The sequence below is a fragment of the Hermetia illucens genome, chromosome 7, assembly GCF_905115235.1.
Source record: "Hermetia illucens chromosome 7, iHerIll2.2.curated.20191125, whole genome shotgun sequence".
In the NCBI taxonomy this organism is placed as follows: Eukaryota; Metazoa; Arthropoda; class Insecta; order Diptera; family Stratiomyidae; genus Hermetia; species Hermetia illucens.
Genome location: NC_051855.1, coordinates 13,057,448 through 13,077,263, shown reverse-complemented (window position 1 = coordinate 13,077,263; position 19,816 = coordinate 13,057,448). Strand labels below are relative to the sequence as shown.

The following is a 19,816-nucleotide window of genomic DNA, read 5'->3' as shown; positions in this document are numbered from 1 at the left end:
GAGTGCTCTGTGGTATCCCAGGAAGTATTCTTTACCAGGTCTCGCATGGGCACCCGGATATCCTTTTGAAATGACAGAGCCAGAGATGTTGACAGAGACCAGAAATAGTTAGGCACATATGGTCGAATGCAAACTACACTTGTCAATCAATCGACTTCTCGACCCAATGTGACAGGAGGTTTTATTCTGCTTCGTCTAGACTTTCTAAGACGTTTTAGGGACTTATTTTAAACAACAAATTTTTCGGAATTATGAACGTGTTGGTTCCGGATAGTGGTCTTCAGGTAGCTAAAACTTTACGCCCAATGAAGCAAGTCTCAACGAGCCTTTACAGGTCTACAAGGATCTCAGTGGAATTATAAATATTGGTGTACGAAATACAGTAGTGTAAATAGATAAAAGTATATACCATTCTAGGTTTTTTCAGCTCATTTATTTCTCAAAGGAAAATTTCTATCCATGATGGTTTCAATTTCAAATAATACATAAAATCTAGCTTATAAAACTGAAGACGAATTTTTTGGTTTCGGTTTCTTTTATTCGTTTGCATCATTATGTTTGGAGGGGGGGGTGTGCCAAAACGTTAATTATCTATTGGTGCGACTGGAGATTCTGTCGATGATGCTGCTACGGACAAATCTTCTGGTCCTGATTTAATATCCAGAATATTGTTATTATTATTGCTGGTATTGTTGTTATTATTAGGATTTATCTGGTTGCTACTATTACTGCCGTTACTGTTCACGTTAACATTATTTGATTGTTGCTGTTGTTGTTGTAATTGTTGACCCAGCACCATTTCAGATGATGTTATGTTTCGACACTTTCTATCCAAATTTTCCAACATTATTTTATCATTAACTGATAAATATTGAGAGCAATGTTGTGGTTGTTGAGATGGTGTAACATTACCAACGCAATTTGATACCATCAGTCTATGGAGAAATATGTGTTAATTTCAAGGGTATCAGGGATAATTTAGCATTGAATGTAGTTTTTTATATACCGTATATCACTACTATCCATTGGTACAGAATTCGTTGGTGATCGATCCATTGAAGAGGATGACGATGATAATCTAAAACTTGATTCATGACTCTGCTGTAGTTGTTGTTGATGATGGTGGTGGTGGTGGTGATGATGATTGTTGTGTTTTCCATGATGTTGCTGTTGATGATGATGGCGCATGAATAAACCACTTGCTGACAAAGCAGCTTCTTCAAGTGATACCGGTGGGCACGACCACATATTCTATGTAGGAATGAAGCAATTAACTAAGTCTTCAAATGATATCATTGATCAATGATTGATAAATTTAACACATTGATTTTTTTTCCAAAATAAGAAATTGGTCCCCCATCTATATGCTAACCACTCCGAAGAACACTTAACCTTGGTGAGTGGATGACCAATTGTATCAAGACGGATACTATCTTTTTGTTTGTACTCAAAGTGCTAAATCTGTTCTACTGTTTGATCCTTATATATGTAGTATATCATTCCAACCTGTAAACTTGGTCCACAATTATCATTTGTAAATGTTGATGAATTCGACATTGGACCCTGCGCAACATTTCTGCAAGAATTTATTTCCAAAATTATATTAATGACAATTTAAATAATTCAAATCAGTTTAATAGTTAAAAATACTTTTTCTAGTGAAAATAAATATTTAAAGACTAAGAAAATAAAACCTTACCTTGACAATATGACCTATGACCTGAAAACATTGCTAATCTTATTTTTTTCTTAATGAAAGGCCAAACCAAATGATTTAACATTAATATTTACGTATAAATGGATGAGTTGACTGGGATTTTAAAGCAAGAATAAGATTCAAAGTGATATCAAAGACTAAAGGAAACAAATGCAAGAATTTTAAAAATATAAATCGCGATAAATTGATTCTATTTTTGCGTGGTTTTTTTTTTATTGTTGGAGGAAGGAAGACATTGGCTTTAAGATCTGGATTTGTCTCAGAACATGACATGAAACTCTATAGATTGTCAACATAACTGAATAAAGATGTTTAAGAACCATTTTAAGAAGTAATAGAAGCAAACGAGTTAGATATATTGAAGCATGCAGTCGGGTGCGATTGTGATACAAAGTTATTAAAATATTCTGAAGAATTATTCGAAAATTAACTACATAGAATAAATAGTACAAATGTATAGGCTTACTGTGTTTGAAAATTGCATGATAAATACGATGTTCCATTATTACCACTTCCATTACCATTTCCACAATTCATGGCATTAGTACCACCACCACCACTACCACCATTGTTTCCATTAGTTGATCCATTGTTACAATTTGATGTTGCATTTGATCCTATCAAAGAATTTGCTCCGCTATTCCCACAATTATTATTGCGTGTACCATTATTACTGCCTCCATTACCAGAATTATTACCACTTGCACCACAACCACCACCACCACCACCACCTCCATTATTATGTTGAGACGATGATGTAGGCGAAGTGGAAGGCTCATATTTTCGTGGTCGTCCTCGTGATAAATGACGCCTTTTTACAAATTCATTATCATCAACCATCCAAAATGATCCAAAATCATCTTCGTAGCGTACAAAACATTTATGCAATGATAAATTTGTTCGAATCGCATTCTAATTAGTGAATTCGCCATATTGTCATAGGCGCCATTTTGTTTTATTCAAGGGTAGTTTTCCAAAATCCATAAAGTTTATTCAGCAGGACGTAGGTGGAAGATGATATTTTATAATGGATCGTTGTCATTTTTTTTCCAAAGAGAATGGTTGAATGTAGCAAAATTGGACCATATTTTTTGGGCGTTCAGTGGACGCCATTTTGTTGACCACCATTTTGGTAAACGCCATTTTGGTTAACGCCCCATTTAAGCGATATTATCCATTGGGAGTATGTTAGTTTTATTGCAATTTGGTGATGTGATTTGCAGTAATTTTGTTGTTTTGTTTTTGGATTTGATGAATTTGATTCGTAGGAGATTTCGTATTTAGTAACACGTGAGTTTGAATGGGAGCACATTGTAAATAGAGCAAAAATAGAAGACAAAAGTAGAGTAGAGAAATGGAAGTAAAAGAAAAGTAAAATATTTTAACATATATCCAACAGAAAAGTAGATGATTTGTTAAAAGTACATCCATGAATATAATAATATTAATTAAATGGTCTAGTATTAATCATTTTTACGAAATAGAATGAGATTGTTATTTGAAAGTAATATTTTTAAAGAAGTTTTTCAAGAATTAGAAGCATAAAGAAAATAGTTGAATTCCTATGTTGTTTGAGATATCCTAGATAATTTTAATTATATTTAATAACAATTTATTTAAAACATTTTTAATTCAAGGAAATTTGTAAAAAATACTATCAAAAACCTACTATTTTGAAACTACATAAATTACACCAAACCAGATACAAATAGGAAAGATATATGAGAGATATTATACAGAAATAGAGAAGATTTAAGAGAAAAGATACTAGTTTAACTACAATAGCAAGAAAAGATATAATTGCCTAGTGGCAAAAAAATAAATCCGGAATTTTTTTTCAACGCCAAATTTTGTTTTGGATTTTGAATATCAAAATGTGCATATTTGCATATTACTAACAATTTACGTAAATAACTATCAAAAGCGGATAAGAGAAAAATTTTAATTGTGTAAATTCTACGCTTCAAGATAAAGATCATGCAGTCTTTGTGTTAGTTTTATGCATTCCTTGAAGCAAATTCATTGGGTATTCTTCCGATTAGGGGGTGTGAGCCTCCTAAATTGAAGAATTCTACAAATGTTACGTATATTCTGCTGATTGCAAAAATGTATCTGGTTTTTGGAGACTCGGTCTATGAAATAACGGTACAAACTTTTGGGACAAATCACAGCTCAAATTCAGCATTTATTGGAAGAAGCAGAATAAATAACAGGCGTTTTACAAGACATGGGGCTCCCTACTTTGACGTGGTGAGGGAGCACTCAGCAAGGACGACCCTCTAGAAAAGCAGAGGTGACACCTGAAACCAAGCGATAGCCAAAACCCTAAGCAAAGGGGTCACTACCCTGCAGAGGGCTGAATGGTCAAACGAGCCGTAAACAGTGAACTCTGAGTACTAGGCGACCCTCAGTTTCAACTAGCCTTGTCTCGACAAAAAGGGGCTCTGTCGAGATCAAATTATTATACTTTCCCCAAAAATCCTTTAAAAAGCCAAAATTAAATTTTGACCGTGATGGTCCAACTCCGAGTGAAGGGGTAACCCCGAGCTCATCGATGGAGAACCTCAATCTAGACTCAGATTCTCCAGTTACTCAAGTAGGAACCATTTTGACTGGGGTCCAGTCTTTAACGGGTGAGTTTAAGCAGGCCCCTTCTGTCAGCACTCCTGGCCTCGATCTCCACTCGGCGCCACCTTTTCGACACAAAAGGCAGCAAAGAGAGAGCTCGGTCGGCAACGGCTAAGACTTCATTTGCAGTCAAAGCAATCAAAGCCGATGGATGGGTCTTGTATGATGACACTAATCCATTTGGTTACGATACTGGGCAGTGCGAACAGCTTAAGGGGAACTCGTCCTAGCTGTAAGGACTGCATCCTCGCACGGCATTGCAGCTTTGCTTTGAGTCAGGAGGCGTATATCGTAAAATGTTATGGCTAAACTTTGCCTTTCGTTGGCACGAACGAGTAGCTCGGCCAGTACTGCTCCTCCTTCGACAATGTGCGGGAAGATGTGTGACTACCCCTGAAAAGGGTCGCTGAGCTGCCATCGTTAGAAAAGTGTTTCTAGGTAGCTTGAATGCTGGTCGATCGTAGGGTTCCCAGATTCGTCATTGAAAAGACATGCACTGTCGTAATCACCAAAATAGAGGAAACACCGACTTAATAACCTTCACTGACGGGTCAGTCATGGAAGACGGATCGGGCGAAGGGTTGTTCTCGGGTAATCCGATTATGACGACCATATTCCAGGCGGAGATATATCCCATTTCATTGGCAGCAGAAGAATGTCTGCGATGAAAATGCAGAGCTTGCACCATTCGAATCTGTTTCGACAGTCGGGAAGCATTATCAGCAGTAAACAGCAACGACATATCAGGCCAGTTGATGTGGAGTTGTCATAAGGTGCTGCTGAAACTAGGTCGACTGAACAAAACATTCCTGATTTGGGTGCCAGGGCGCTCAAATATCGCTGGTAATGAGGAAGCCGACAAACTGGCTCGCCAAGGTTTTGGATTCACAATGATGAGACCAGAAACAGCTTTTGGCATTTGGCCATCTACTGTCAAGTCAACAAGCCGGTTTGGAGAATCGAATTTCCTCATACTTCGGCAGTAATAAATCGGCACAGGAGATAAAAGAATCGAATCTTCGATGGTATAGACGATTGCCAAAATTGTCGTCAACATCTTGTGAAAGCAATACTACAAAATACTCAGTCGAAAGCGAAAGCTGTTGCAATGCTTAACGACTCCACATCGACATTTAGCGATAAACTGCTTATCAGTTCGACAGGTCTTTGGTTCTGAATGATTGAATTTCCCTCATCGTTTTCCTGAGAGGTCTTTACTGTTCGTGTCGACTGAGTCCCTATCATGACCTTTTTGTCCACACCCCGCTTTTTTGGTTGAAATATTAAATTATGCTATATATTTTTGTTGACCAGATGGATGTAGATATCAATGTTATCTTCTTTTTCTTTATCCGTTGTCCCTTTCTCAAGTGGGGTCAGCTCATAGTGATCGGTTGCGCCATTTCATCAAAGACCTGATCTAGATGTAGACGTGAGACCTTCAAATCGCCATCCATCGATTCAAGCCACTGTTGTTCGGTCGGCCTTTCCGGACCAATCTTGGTGATTGAATTCTCTTTAGTGCGAATTACGTGACCACACCATCGAAGATGCCTCTCTCGCAATTTTTCCATGATCGGTGCAATTCCATATCGATCGTGGATGTCCTCATTTCGGGTGTGATCAAGACATGTCACGCCACTAGTCCAACAGAACATCTTCGTCTCCATTACTGCAAGATACCGTTCATTATCTTTTATAGTAAAATCTTCATGGGGACAGCAACCGGATCGGACGGTAATTTGAACATTCTGCTGGACTACCTTTCTTTTTCGATATTGGAACTGTGGTACTTTCTTGCCAGTCGCGTGATTCCTTTCTCAACTTCAGTTGTTCTGACATGAAGGTCCTGGTGGTTTAATGTGAGTATCTGCCGTGTAGGCATAATCCCACGGTCCTCTTCGGACAGAGATTGATTTGGAGAGCACAATCAGAGCCTCGCCATGACTGGCACAGCGGTACTGGCTTATACTGCGTGCAAGCTCAGCATTCATACCAGTTGATGCAAGGCTTATCTAAGATAACTGTCGCAACTAAGACATACGGCACCTGAGCTTTGCCCGCGATGTAGGCATAACCACAATCACCATGAAACCCTCACAAGGGGTTCAACCAGAAATGACCGTGCCGAGAGCACATCCTCAAGAGCCATTCCGGTTCCCATGGTACCAGATAATCTCCGGTGAGGCTTTGTCGCAAGAGTCACTTTGGATGAGTACCTTCCAAACTCGGGTCTGATCGCCCTTCTCGAGTACATTGGGAGACACTCCCCAAGGATTTAACTGGAATTAGCTCGAAGCGGAGAACCGCAACGAAACTTTTCCACCAGTCAACTACCGCTCTGCGTACAATATATCACGTAAGATGTCACAAGACAACACTAACACAAAACACACAAGGCTGGTGGCTGTCCATCATGGCCGCTATGGCCATTGGCCTATCATACTGCAGGTGAAACAGCGTCGAGAGACTCCTCCTTCGTCGGAAGGCAGCATGAGTGAATTCATTAGCGCATTGAAGTGTATCACTGCTAGCAAGGCACTGACTAGAAGCATAGATACCATTCATCACGTGAACGCCTATGTCCTCTAGATTATGGAGAGGACATGGAACCAGTCCTCTGAGTATGCCCCACAGAGAATACAACCGGTTCCGCAAGAAAAGAAACTCATTCAAGCTACCATGCTCTGTCATGAGGAAGCCCATTTCAAGGCCGTAGTCCACGACAGAACTTCCTCTGGTAGACACATTTCTGACCCGACCTTTCCCAGGTTCGTCTGTTCCATTCGTAAGCTGTCACTTAAATGTTACACTCTCATTTAACAAACTTTTGACAACAAGCGGTCCTAGACCTTCCACCTGATCGACACTTACTAAGTTCGTTTGCAGCAAATGTACGCCCCTCCTGATCCTGTAGGTACGGGCACGCCGGACTACCTCCAGATTAAGAAAGGGGACACCCGAAAAGACCTACGTGGCGTCGGTCCAGACCGTACGACATACAGGAAGACACGCTCATAGTCCTTTATGTCCTTATACAATATTAGGTTCAGCCGAGTGTGGCGTCAAACGATAGATATAATATTTTTAAGGTACTAAATTTGTCCTCACAGGATTTTTCCCAAAACTTTCTACCGTTATCATATATTATATAAGGGATGACCCTTATAACTCCGAGTCACCAAAATAGACATATATTTCTAGATTCCTGGGATCACATAAAATATCCTTATTGGCTTCACCCCATAATCAGAAAAGCGTCCAATTTATTTGTCCTATTGACGTTTGGTTAGTAATTTCTGTCTTTTTTAGGAAGTACTACTGAATTGTGGAAGCTAACATGATGTTGTCTCCGCAAGGGGCCCATTTGTCTCTTCAAACATTCAAACAAATTCTCAGTCTTGGTTTATGAAGTACCGCCTAATATCGTCCAATACGAGTACGACCATTGTCCCAGAAGGAATTCTTGATTGTCAAAGATTATCTTGTGAAGGCATAATGTATCTTATACAGGTACAGATATTAGTGAGACAACACCATATTTTTAGATTGAATTAATTTAAAGAGAATAATTTTGACCGTTAAAATCAAGTTTGCAGACGTGAGGTGTTTTTTTTAGTGAACTCGTAAGCTCAGTACTCAGGTTTTGTAGGGCTACCCTATCTGCTTAAGATAATTACAAACATCCATGAGCCTGACCGAGATTCGAACCTCGGGCTTTGTGACGTTTAGTTAGTTTAGATTTTGTAGTGCTCATCCAAAAATAGTTTTAATTTTAGTCAAAAGCATGCTATAACTCTACAGATCTAACGAAAATTTAGGTGTAATTAAGGTTATAGATATTTTAGAAATGGAAGATTTTTAATTCGGAACGATTTGACGTAGAGATAAAAAGATAAAATTTGCAAACTACGTACATTTATCTAAATTCAATTCCAACGTAAATAAGACAATATAAGATATTTATTTAAATATTTAGGAGAGAAGAAAGTTAGAAGATTTTAGAAAATATTTCAGTCACACTTATCATATTCTCATGGGTTACATATATGTTATTAGATCAATAATTATAAATGTCCAGCATACATACACATCCCCTCACACACGCGCAAACATGAAATATATAAAAAAAAAACAATCGAAAAGTCTCACTGGATATTAGATTTTACTTTTACCGGATACACAGTCAATATTGTCAAGGGGACGGTACGATATAATTTTTCACATTTCAAAAACGATCATTAACAGTTGCCAAACATTTCTGGATATTATTAGAAAAAACGTGAGTTGGGAGCTGATATACAGCAGAAAGGAGGATGGAAATCACGTCGGGAGGAGCGCAGGGATCCATCCTAGGGTCGGACCTCTGGAACGCTTCCTATGATAGTCTTCTGAGGCTCGATATGCCCGAAGAGTCGCGCCTGGTCGGTTATGCAGACGATGTTGCGGCACTTACTGCCGGACGCACTGTTGAACAGGCGCAAAGCAGACTTGACATATTGATGCGACGGGTAAGCGGATGGATGACTGCTCGAAAAAACCGAAGTAGTCATCTTGGCCAGAAGGAGAATGCCGGCCGTGCGTCCCATATCGATCGACGAGTTGACTATAGAGTCAAAACCAGCGGTTAAATACCTTGGTTTAATGCTAGAGTCGAAGATGAGCTTCTTCGAGCAAATCAAAGCAGCAGCAGACCGGGCTGCAGCTGCGGTCGCGGCCTTGAGTCGGCTAACGGCGAATGTCTGGGTCCTTAGATCTACTAGCAGAGTTCTCCTCATGGGAGCAACGCAGTCGGTTCTGCTCTATGGCGCGGAGGTCTGGGCTGATGGCCTTGACAAGGAGGTGCATCATAAGCGCCTTGCTCAAGTGCAGAGGCGGGGAGCTTTGTGAGTGGCGTCTGCTTATCGCACCATCTCCAACCGGCTGTAATGGTGATCTCGGGAGTGATCACCGTTGCCTTCCTTGCCAAGGAACGCAAAGCTATCTACCGCCGTAAGGGCGAGAACTTAAGAGAGGTGGTTCCCCCTCAAGAAAGTCAGCGCACCTTTACCGAGTGGCAACTTTCTTGGCTCTGGTAGCCATGACTGTTGGGAGGGAGAATTTTGTGCTCTTGAATGGAAAGGTTTAGTCTATTTTTGACAAGCGTGTTGAGGATTTTGGCGAAAACATTAATCAGGGATATGGGTCTGAAATTTTTATAGTCCGAGAGGTCTTGTTTATTTTGGGTATGGGCATGGTTTGTGGAGGGTTGAGATTTAGCCAAGTTTCATTAATAAAGGTTAACATAGCAAATTTGACAGGCGTGTTTAGTCACTGGATGTACGTGTACCTAATTTGGTCGTAACCCGGGGCGGAGCTCTTTTTTCGTTTGTTAAGGACCAGAGCGAATTCCTCAGGGTGACAGTAAGAGGGATGTGAAATTGTTTGGAGTTGGGTTGTAGTTTGCGGTTAGTAAGTCTACGTATTTCTAGTCATTTTCAGAGTCCCAACTCCGGTTGTTGGTTCCTTCGTCTTGAAATTTTTTTATGTTTTTCCAGAATACCTTAGTGTCTTTCTCAACACTGAGTTCTCCCCAGATCCCGTCCCAGGCTTTTTTCCTTGCTGGTGTGGTGGCTTTCTTCCACACATACTGTGTCCGCTTTACACTGAGTGTTCTCATTGTATTTGTACCACTGGGATTGTTTGTTCCATAGGAACTATGTTTTGCTGCTCCATGGGAGAAAAGGTTTTACTTGGGTCCTGAGACTGGGCAACCTCAGGAAAAGCTTTGAGTTGAGCTGTGACAGGTAGAATTCCAGAAACCTTTGACCGTTTGATTGTTGAAGATTGAATTGGGGATCTTGACAGGCTCTTCGATGCCCTTCTCTCTTTCCTGGTTAGGACATAGCCTCCAATTTCTGTTTGGCTTTTGAAATGTGGCCCTACAGGTGCCTGAGGAGATACATCCGTCCACGGCAGATGTCATGAATAAAATGGCCAAATAGTAAACTGTCACATGAAATGTCAGCTAATTCCGACTCGTGACAATTCAATTTTTTGATCCTTATAATTACTAAATGACTGTTGGGAATTGGTTGTTTTTAAACGGATATGGTAATTGGGCAGGTGAAACTACTATTTCTGCGTGAAGGGACGTAATGGGGGGAGTCTATTATAAACGTCGAAACGTGAAATCGCGAAGTCGAGGGTTTGACCAAAATGGCGACTGCTTTTTGGAGTACTCACTTGGTTGCATAAAGGTTTTTCTTTGTAGTAGGTTGCGGCAATATTGACATATGTATGAGCAATGATTGTAATTATTTAAGTAGCTGTTGCTAGTAAATACCCTGTTTTATCACATACTCTCCACCAATAATAAATGTTAACACTAAATTCTCTTTAAAAAAAAATTGAGATGGTATGTCATGCTTTAGGGGAGTTTGCCGCAGACTAGCGTAGTTTTTATAGATATTATTTTGTATCTATTATAAAGGCAGATGTTTGGTATGGATATGTTATAAAACAGGAAAAAGATTCGATAAGATTAAAAATAGGATTTACTTCCCAGGAAAAGTGAAATGATTAAAATTGATAGCAATATTAATGGAAATAATCATATTTTAAATAGTTTTTTGGTAAAATTTGTTTTTTCGAGATTGCTTGTTGTCTTTCTTCTTTATTGGACGTACCCAAATTGCGAATTCGATGCTGCTACTGCCGCTACAGCTACTGCCGCTGCTGCTGCTTGCGCCTGTACTTGAGCCTGTTGTTGATTTGTCGTAGGACTACCCGATAGGGCAGCTGCTGCACAAACAACAGCCGATGATGCTGCCGTTGTACGTTGTGGTCGTCTTTTATAAAATTCAATTTCATCAACTGTCCAGACGGCACCCTTAACATTTTCAACTCGCATAAAACACTTGTGTAGTGAGAGATTATGTCGTACTGCATTCTATATGAAGAAGAAATGACGAGGAGCGAAAAAACCATGTTGTTGTTGTTGTGTTGTTGTTGGTTGATTGTAGAGTTGAAGAAATTTCGACAAAAATGTAAAAGTTTCAACGAAAATACAAGCATACCAAGTATTTGTTGTGAAGGATGATGGGATTAATGGAGATGGATTTATGGAAGCAAAAGATTTTCATTGGATGTCATGAGAATGGTCAATTAATATTATCAGCAAAAGTTGTTCATTTTTACACATATGAAATGAGGCCTGCAACATTTATCAATTCAAAACTGAAAACAATTATATGGCGTATCCATCTTGCCTTCCGTAAGTGTATCAGCGATCAGTTTTCTTGTTAGAGATCCTGTTCATCCTGATGATACGTATAAGGATTTTTCCAGTTCTTTTTAAACTATTTATATGACTTTCACATATTCAGGGAAAACTCTTTGAAAGAACGTCCTTTTAATTACATTTTTTTGAGTCCTGATTCTTACAGGATTTTTCTTACTTTATTCTCGTAAAGTATAACATTATTAGTAGTCCATGCAGATTTCTATTTTTCTAAAACAACTAAGTTTGCTTTAGTACTCACCTTCCATGTTGCTGCGTTTCGACGAAAGTAACAAAATGTATTTTGAAACCAATTATAGATTTCATTTAGTGTCAATTGTTTATCGGGTGATTCTATGATGGACTGTAGGAGAATAAAAAGGGAAATATCCGTTGATTGGAGTACCACAATAAACCATTCAAAAACTTCAATATTACATATAATTTCACCTTTATTTTTGTGTGCATTTTCTATGAGAAGTACCCCAGAAAATTGTATTTTGTTGTTATCATCTAGATTATTAGTAAAAAACTTACTTGTCTTATAAGTGATGCATAGGTGAAAGGAGGTCGCACATCTGCGTTCTTATAAAATTCACGATTTCGTTGTATCTCTGTGAAAATATTAAAATGTTAAAATTTATAATTGCAAACCGAAAAAGGCACTCTTTTGTCGTTAAAGTAGGCTCTATACGATAGTCTTAGGAATGATAAATGAAATTTTGGAAAGAGAAATTCGCATTTCTAAATATATTTTAGGCAGGCACCCTCACCTCAAACTACCCGCACAAAAAAAGAGAAAATTCATGAACGAAAAAGGGTTGAAAGCCACCCTAAAGAACACAAGGGCCGACAGGATCCTCATCTTCACTCAGAGCATTGAAGGTCATTCGTCGATCTTTAATCTCGTAAAAGAAAAGGGGCTACACGCCAAAACGAGCACCCCACCAGTCTTAAGGACTCAGTCCTTGGTAATTCGCGGTCTCCACAAAGAGACAGACCTGGCTGACATAAAGCGAGAGTTCAATGAAGAGCTCTGACACTTGAAGGTCAAAAACGAGTCGAATCTAGTCACGCGAGCAGACAACCTTCTTCATGGCCAGAATCCAACATGGCAACCTTCGAGCCCTCTCAAGAGCTCCATGAAGCTTTCATCAAAAGATTGCGCCTGAGAAAGTCAAGCCATTTCTGCCATTGTGCACAAGTGCGCCGTGAAGTGTACAAAAAGCCATGTGCGAGGAATACCCAATACTTGCGGCAGAGACGCCACACTGCTGTAATTGCGGCCAGACTGGACATCCCGCCAACTACTGCGGATGCCTGCCATACCAAGACATGGTTGCCAGAATCTGGTGGAGCAAAAAAAATGCCGAGGCAATGAGAGCCAAGCAGGCGGTGACATAAATGTCATAAGGCTTGGCTCAACCAGAATAGTTGGTTTACTTTCTTCTCTGCCCTGGGTCAAACTGACAAAAAACAATAACACCGACCGCGTGATTGTGTCTTTCAAGGTGAGGGAATTTGACGTCCTCTGCAACCCTCCAACGCCCCACTTCGCGGGCGAAGTTCAGGACAACCCGCTTACTTCGCCGAGCAATGTAACTGGATCTGTGTTTACTGTCCGTCTATTATCGGAATGTTAGGGGTTTAAGAACCAAGCTAGGGGCCTTGAATCTATCCGCACTGGCTCAGCAATTGGCTGGACGATACCATATTGAACTCCGAGTTCTCCGAAGGGTATTCCACTTTCTACTGTGACAGGGACCGGGCGGCGGTGGGGTCCTAATTGCAATAAAAGATACACCCCTGCCGAATTCGTCTTCTTTTCCTCTGGCTTCCCTTTTGACTGTGTTGCTCTTTGTGTCTCCCCACCCAACTACCTCCCGTTCATTGCATCTTGTGTATACTTCCCCTGTGCTTGCCCTTCTCTCCTGTCTAAAGAATTGTTTGACAATTTGTCTGAACTCCTTACTGTCAGATTCCTTTTCTTCCTTTTCTTTGCGACGATTCACTTGCTTTACTAGCCTTCGAACAACCTCTCCCTTTCTTCCCTTCTACTATATTTCTTTGTGAATATTCGTCTGAAACATGCACTGCAGGCTTTTAAGAATGACGTCGACCCTGCTCACTTTAAAGCTATGCGCTCTACTGTAAAGTCAATGATTAAAAAAGTACATAAAAGGTAATTATTGAGCGTCGAGACCGCCTTTGCCTACGGCAACTTGAAACCCTTGTGGCCCACACTCGTAATCTCACTCAATCTCTCCCTTCTTCTATCAGTTTTGCTGACTCCACCGCCAACTCCCCACAACAGTCATGTGACCTTCTCTGCACTTCTCTTTTGGGTTTTCTCTCTCTACCATTCCACCCTCTACGCCTCTTCTAACTGCAGACAGCTCCGAATCTCTGGCCATTCCTCTCCTTTCGTTTTTCGTGGTTGAGCTCCTCATTGGTAATTTTGACCTCAATGTCGGACCTGGCCCCGACGGGCTTCCTAACCTCTTCTTTCGTAACTGTAGAAAACACATTCAGACATTTGGTGACAAAGTTGATATAGACATAGACTGAGGAAAAGTAGCGGCAGAATAAATCACCAGATAATTGTGGGGAGTTGGCTGAGGAGCCAGAGAATTTAATGGACGGCGTGGATAACTGGGCACTATATAAGTGTCCCGCCTATGTAAATCCTGTGATACATAAACGAATCCGAGATATTCCGTTAGACAGGGGGAATCGAGTACAATGGACCACTAAGGTCTGAGTGCTCAGAGGCGCACACAAGCCAAACGACGACGGGAGGCCATGCGGAGATTATAAGCCTCTGAATGCTCAGACAGTTCCCGAATGATACCCCATTCCATTCATTCATGATTTTGCGCAGTCGGTTCTAGCCAAGGCGTGTCATCAAATCCCTGTCGCTCTTGAAGACATTTCGGAGACGGCTATCTGCGCACCTTTCGGACTCGTCGAGTTCACCAGGGTGACTTTCGGCTTTTGCAACGCTGCGCAAACTTTTTAGAGGTTCATCCACTCTGTCTAGCGAAATTTGAACTTGGATGATATTTTGGTTGCTTCCTCTTGGAAGAATTTGAGCACTTGGACCATTTCGAGAGCATTTTTCAAGGTTTGCTTGAGGCCGGACTTGTCCTAAACGTTAAAAAATGCATTTTCCCGCAGAAGCAGATAAAATTTCGCGGCCAATTGATACCCCTGACGGTATCCAAGCTGACCGAGGCAGAGAGATTAAGGGCTTTCCCCTACCAGCCACGGTGAAGGATTTGCGAAGGTACTTGGGCATGTTAAAATTTCTATCGTCGTTTCTTACCAAGCGATCCGTAATGTCTACTTGGCTCCAACCACAGCCTACCCAGAATAGTTCGCGGTTCCCTGGAGATGCTGTACGGAGAGGATCTGCGCGTCCCCGCCGGCCCTATGCTGGACATCAGAATAGGATTCTAGTTTGCTGCGTCTGCTCAGAGACGTGGCTTCGAAGCTGCAACCGATTCCACCTTCCCAATACGCGATAACGGAGTTCAACGCCCTCAGGGCCTCGAGATGTGTTCACAGGTCCTCATTCGGGTGGACGCTCCTCGGGGGCCTCTGCAACCATGATACGTGGGCCCCTTAAGAGCTCTGGAACGAGGCGAGCATTCGTTCAAGCTCGACGGTCGAGATGGGCCGAAGTGAGTCTCCTTGTCGAGGCCGTGGTCGCTTCAAAAAAGCGCCCCCCCCCCCCCAACATTCCTTTTCTTTTATTAAGTTACCTTAGGTCACGTACTCATCAGTCGGCCCTCGTAGCTATTTTTCATCTGTTCTTAGCCATTTCTCTGATTGAAATAAACCTCCTCCACATTCCATTTTGACAGAGAATCTATAATCTGAAATATTTCATTATTATTCCTATTTTCTTTCCTCAAAATTATACTCATAACATCCATACATAAATTCCATGATATATAAACAATTTTAAAAATTCAGTTGGGTACAGGTGTGGTCTGTGGTACCGCAATTATAAACAAAAACACAAACACTATTTAGTGACGGGCGAAAATGTGTCGCAAACAAATGCCATAACGCGAACAAACAAATAAATAAATGTTATTATGGATAGCATTTGTTTAAATAACAATCGTGAAACAAGTTTTATTTACTTCATACACAACGGAATGAGAATCTATCGTGGTTGCACCATCAAGCGCTTGCTTGCTTTTGGTTTTTTGAGGTATATTTGTCATATTTTGGCTATGGACAAACATACAAATAATCTAAATTAAATAATAAAATGTTGAGGAGACAGAATAATAATATTAATATTGAAAATTTTCGGGATCTATTGCTTTTAGAATGTGAGGAGGGAAAAAAAATGGTAAAAGTCTGGTTGAAAATTGGAATGAGATGCTTTGGTTTTTATATTATTTTGAAATTAGTTTGTTATATCATTTTCGACCTAATTAGATAAATGTATCTTTAATCATAAACAAAAGATAAAGCACTCTTCCCTCTTTGTCTGTATTTGCAATCTAAGAAACTATAAATTTCATCAATTTATTTCATTACTGTATATATTCCTTATATCATTGCTAAAAAGACCAAGGCAACATGAAAAAAAAAAAACTAATTACATGAAATAATAATAACAAACAAACAAAGAAATATATTGAGTAAACAAAGCCCAGTCGGACTATGTCGGTTGGTTCAATACAAGCGGTGGTCCACATTTGGTTCAAGAGTGCTAATGTATAATTGAATGTACGTGGATGATTAAGTGATGTTGATTTAAATTTCAGAAAGAATAAGCTCTATGAGATGACTAATAAAATTTCATCTAAAATCTTTTCTATGTTGTCTGGAGTAGAAGTTATAAGCTGACAGTCTTAGACTTATTCGGGAATAGAACTTTGGATCCTCACTGAAATAGCACTATTAGATTAGTACTAATTGAATGGAAGGAAGGGATGGATTGACCTCTTATTCTATTCATTCAAAACTCTTTTGAAATTTTGCTGTAACAATTTTCCATAACTAAAATGCCCAACCTCTCCCGCAAAGAACGGACATCCCCTTTGAATTATTTTTATAATAATAATTCATTTAAATCAATTATTATTTTTATATATTTTATATAAAATTATTACATTAAAATTATTAAATAAATTTCGGGCTTTTATGTCTCCAGTAACAACTTCGATAGACCTCATCAGATCATCTTTAAAAAGTATCTTGATAGTTAGGTCCGATCAATGCAGAAGGTTTCATGTATCCATGCGTATCCAATGAGTACTCATTATGTCATCATCATTGCTCACATCATCACCATTTTTATTAAATGCTGAATACAAACTTGCACAAGAATCCCAAGAGATATAAGACGATAGGAACAAATAAAAAACAAAAAAAAGCGTTTCAGAAATTCCAAAATTATTTGTTTATTTATTTGTTTATTTTCAAGCACTCATTTTTCATCTTAAGAATTCTCCTTTTCTATTTTCTTAAAGAATTCTTTTTTCTGAAATTGTTGATGGTCCAGCTCTTGGATTTCTATGCGTTTACTAATCACGCAGGGTTTTATTTATGAATAGTTGGTAATTTTTTTTTTTTTAACATTTTTCAATGAAATCTTCTTTCATTTTTTTTTCTTTTTTTTTATTTTTATTTTTGAAATATATTTGTTTTGATTTGATTGCGCGCGCGAAAATTTAAAACATTACAGATTACTGGCATCGAATGATATGTGATATGTTTACATTATGGTTATTTTGTTGTTGTTAGCTGTGTTGTTGATTATTGGATATTTGTATATTTCTCCATATACACACAATATTTGTATATTTGGCCACTAGACATGGGTGCAACAAACGATACACACCATGTCGAACATATACTGGGGATCTTTTTGAAGTTTTTCTGGAGCCCATCCGTTTGTGGACTATACTTCTTACTATTTCTTTTTTTTTTGTAAAAGACTTTTGAGAGTTTTGCTGTTAACTTTTGTATCTTAAAACGGCGGCGAAATTTGCTTTCTGTATTCTGGAGACAGTGTTTTGCCATCTTGTGGTGATGAAACTGATGTTTTGTTTAGATTATTGTTGCCAAGATCATCTTTGCTTACATTATGGTGATTGTGAACACAATCAATTGAATTTTCATATTTTAATAATTGCTAATGCATAGACAAGTAAGATACATAATCTACCAAATTGTTAGCCTGGAAGTTTCTGATTTTGAAGGGAAGTAACCACAATTAAAAGAAAGGACAGAAACCAGATTAACTTACTCTGGCTCATCTTACCTAGCACATATATATTCCTCGTCATTTCTGGAAATGCAAAAGGAAACAACGATCGACTTCTAGGACTTTCACCTTGATAAGTTCTCGTTCCTTTGCTGCGTCAGTATCAATATCAATTTCGACCTCCCGCCCTCCCCGGCTTTCCAACAAATGGTAAAACTAAGACTGGCTTCAGAAAGTATTCATTGAGATCTTTCATTTGATACCCAACATGACTATATTCAGTGAAAGAAATTTGTACACTCCCTCCCCTTAACCTCATCATAGAAAGACCTACCTTCCCACTAAATTTTGTGTCAATCGGTATAGCCGAATTACTGATACTAAGGGATAACATGCCAACAAGGTTTCACTTCGATAAGAAGGTTGAAATACGTTGGAGTAATAAGGCAAACTGGGAGAGGGTGGCTGGGACATACGGCTTAAACCAGCAACTGATTGCTTGGTACACTGACGAATTCCTCACAGCAGAGGAAGCGGGTGCCGGTGTCAGTGATCCAAGGAAAGTGTACTTCGAGCCATTCGTCAGGTACACTAGCATATTCCAGGCGGAAATATGTGCCATAGACAGATGTGCCTCCTTTAATCTCCAAAGGAACTAGAGGGGGCAGAACATTGCTATTCTCACCGATAGCCAGGCAGCGATCAACGCCCTTAGATCCAACTAGGTGAATTCTAAACTGGTATGGGAATGTCTTAAGAGACTGAATACATTCGGCTCGCCCAACAAGGTCTGGATACTCTGGGTGCCAGGCCATGCTGGGTTGGAAGGCCCAACAAGGTCTGGATACTCTGGGTTCCAGGCCATGCTGGGTTGGAAGGCAACGAGGCAGCGGACGAACTAGCCAAGAAGGGAGCAGGGACGCCTTTACACGGGCCAGAACCCTTCTGTGGAATCGGAAACGCCACTGAATGCGGAAGTTCATTGACAAATGCAAGAGGGTATTGTCTTTTAGAGGCTTTCGCGTAATTAGATATCATATTGGGTAACGGCGGTCAGGTTAATATGATACTTACCGGAAAGGGGGGTTCGATTAGGTTGTGGATCTGACTTTTGTTAGTCCTTCACTAGCTCGCGATATGTCTTGGAACGTCAGTGCACGGTACACCCACAGTGATCACCACGCAATAGACTTTGACCTGAAGAGCAAGCCAAGCAGTTAGAAATCTGCTTGTCTAAGAATGAGGAGAACATCAGATTGGTCTCCGAAAGCAATTGACGAGCAAACATTCCTAGATGTGTGGTTGGACCAGGACACAATACCGGTTGCACTTCAGCAAGAGCCTTCCATATTATATACTTATACTTTCCCCAGTGACCAGGAGATAAAACAGTGACCTCAAGAAAGCTCGAAGAAACTTGAAGCTGGATATACAGCGAAGCGAGAGGTATTGCTTCAAGCAACTCTGCGCAGAGGCGGATATGGACCCATGGGGAGGCGTCTACAGGGTTGTGATGGGGAGATTTAGAGGTCAGGTAGCTCCACAAATTACATGTCTCGATCTCCTACTGAAAATCGTTCAGTAACAGCGGTTACAGTCTACGGACATATTTAGATGTGGCTGTAGTACCCCCAGTAACGACAAAAGAAGTACTGGAGATTTGTGGTAGGCGGGAGACAACAAAGCGCCGGGCCGCGGTTGCGTACCCCAAACGAAGCCCTTAAGCTAGTCGTCAAGTCGATGCTAGACATATTCGTAGAGTTGTTTGAAGCATGCTTGGCAGCTTGGATCTTTCCCGAGATATGGAAAAGCAAAAGGTTAGTGTTGTAAACCTGGTAAGCCTCTTGGTGAACCATCTTCCTGCAGGCCTATATGTCTATTGGACACTACGGGGAAAATATCTACAACAGATTGCTTGCGGCTGTAGCGAGTGTGGAAAGCTTATCAGACTGACAATTCGGCTTCTGTATGGCCAGAT

General features: G+C 40.1%; 1 protein-coding gene across 6 annotated transcripts in view; it reads right to left on the bottom strand.

Annotated features, from left to right (window-relative positions):
- Positions 1-414: 414 nt before the first annotated feature.
- Positions 415-19,816, bottom strand: part of LOC119661008 (putative uncharacterized protein DDB_G0282133) — a 40,557-nt gene continuing 21,155 nt past the window's right edge. For 4 of the 6 annotated variants that reach the window (XM_038070149.1, XM_038070147.1, XM_038070146.1 and 1 more), the window contains 6 exons: positions 12,144-12,220; positions 11,869-11,970; positions 2,184-2,629; positions 1,507-1,576; positions 1,007-1,251; positions 415-935 (listed from right to left, as the gene is read on the bottom strand). In XM_038070149.1, the coding sequence (XP_037926077.1) occupies positions 584-935; positions 1,007-1,251; positions 1,507-1,576; positions 2,184-2,629; positions 11,869-11,970; positions 12,144-12,220 (1,292 nt within the window). In that variant the 3' untranslated portion in view covers positions 415-583. Of the gene's footprint in view, positions 936-1,006; positions 1,252-1,506; positions 1,577-1,963; positions 2,630-11,013; positions 11,277-11,868; positions 11,971-12,143; positions 12,221-19,816 lie in introns of those variants that run through there. The other 2 variants (XM_038070150.1, XM_038070151.1) reach the window with 2 other exon arrangements.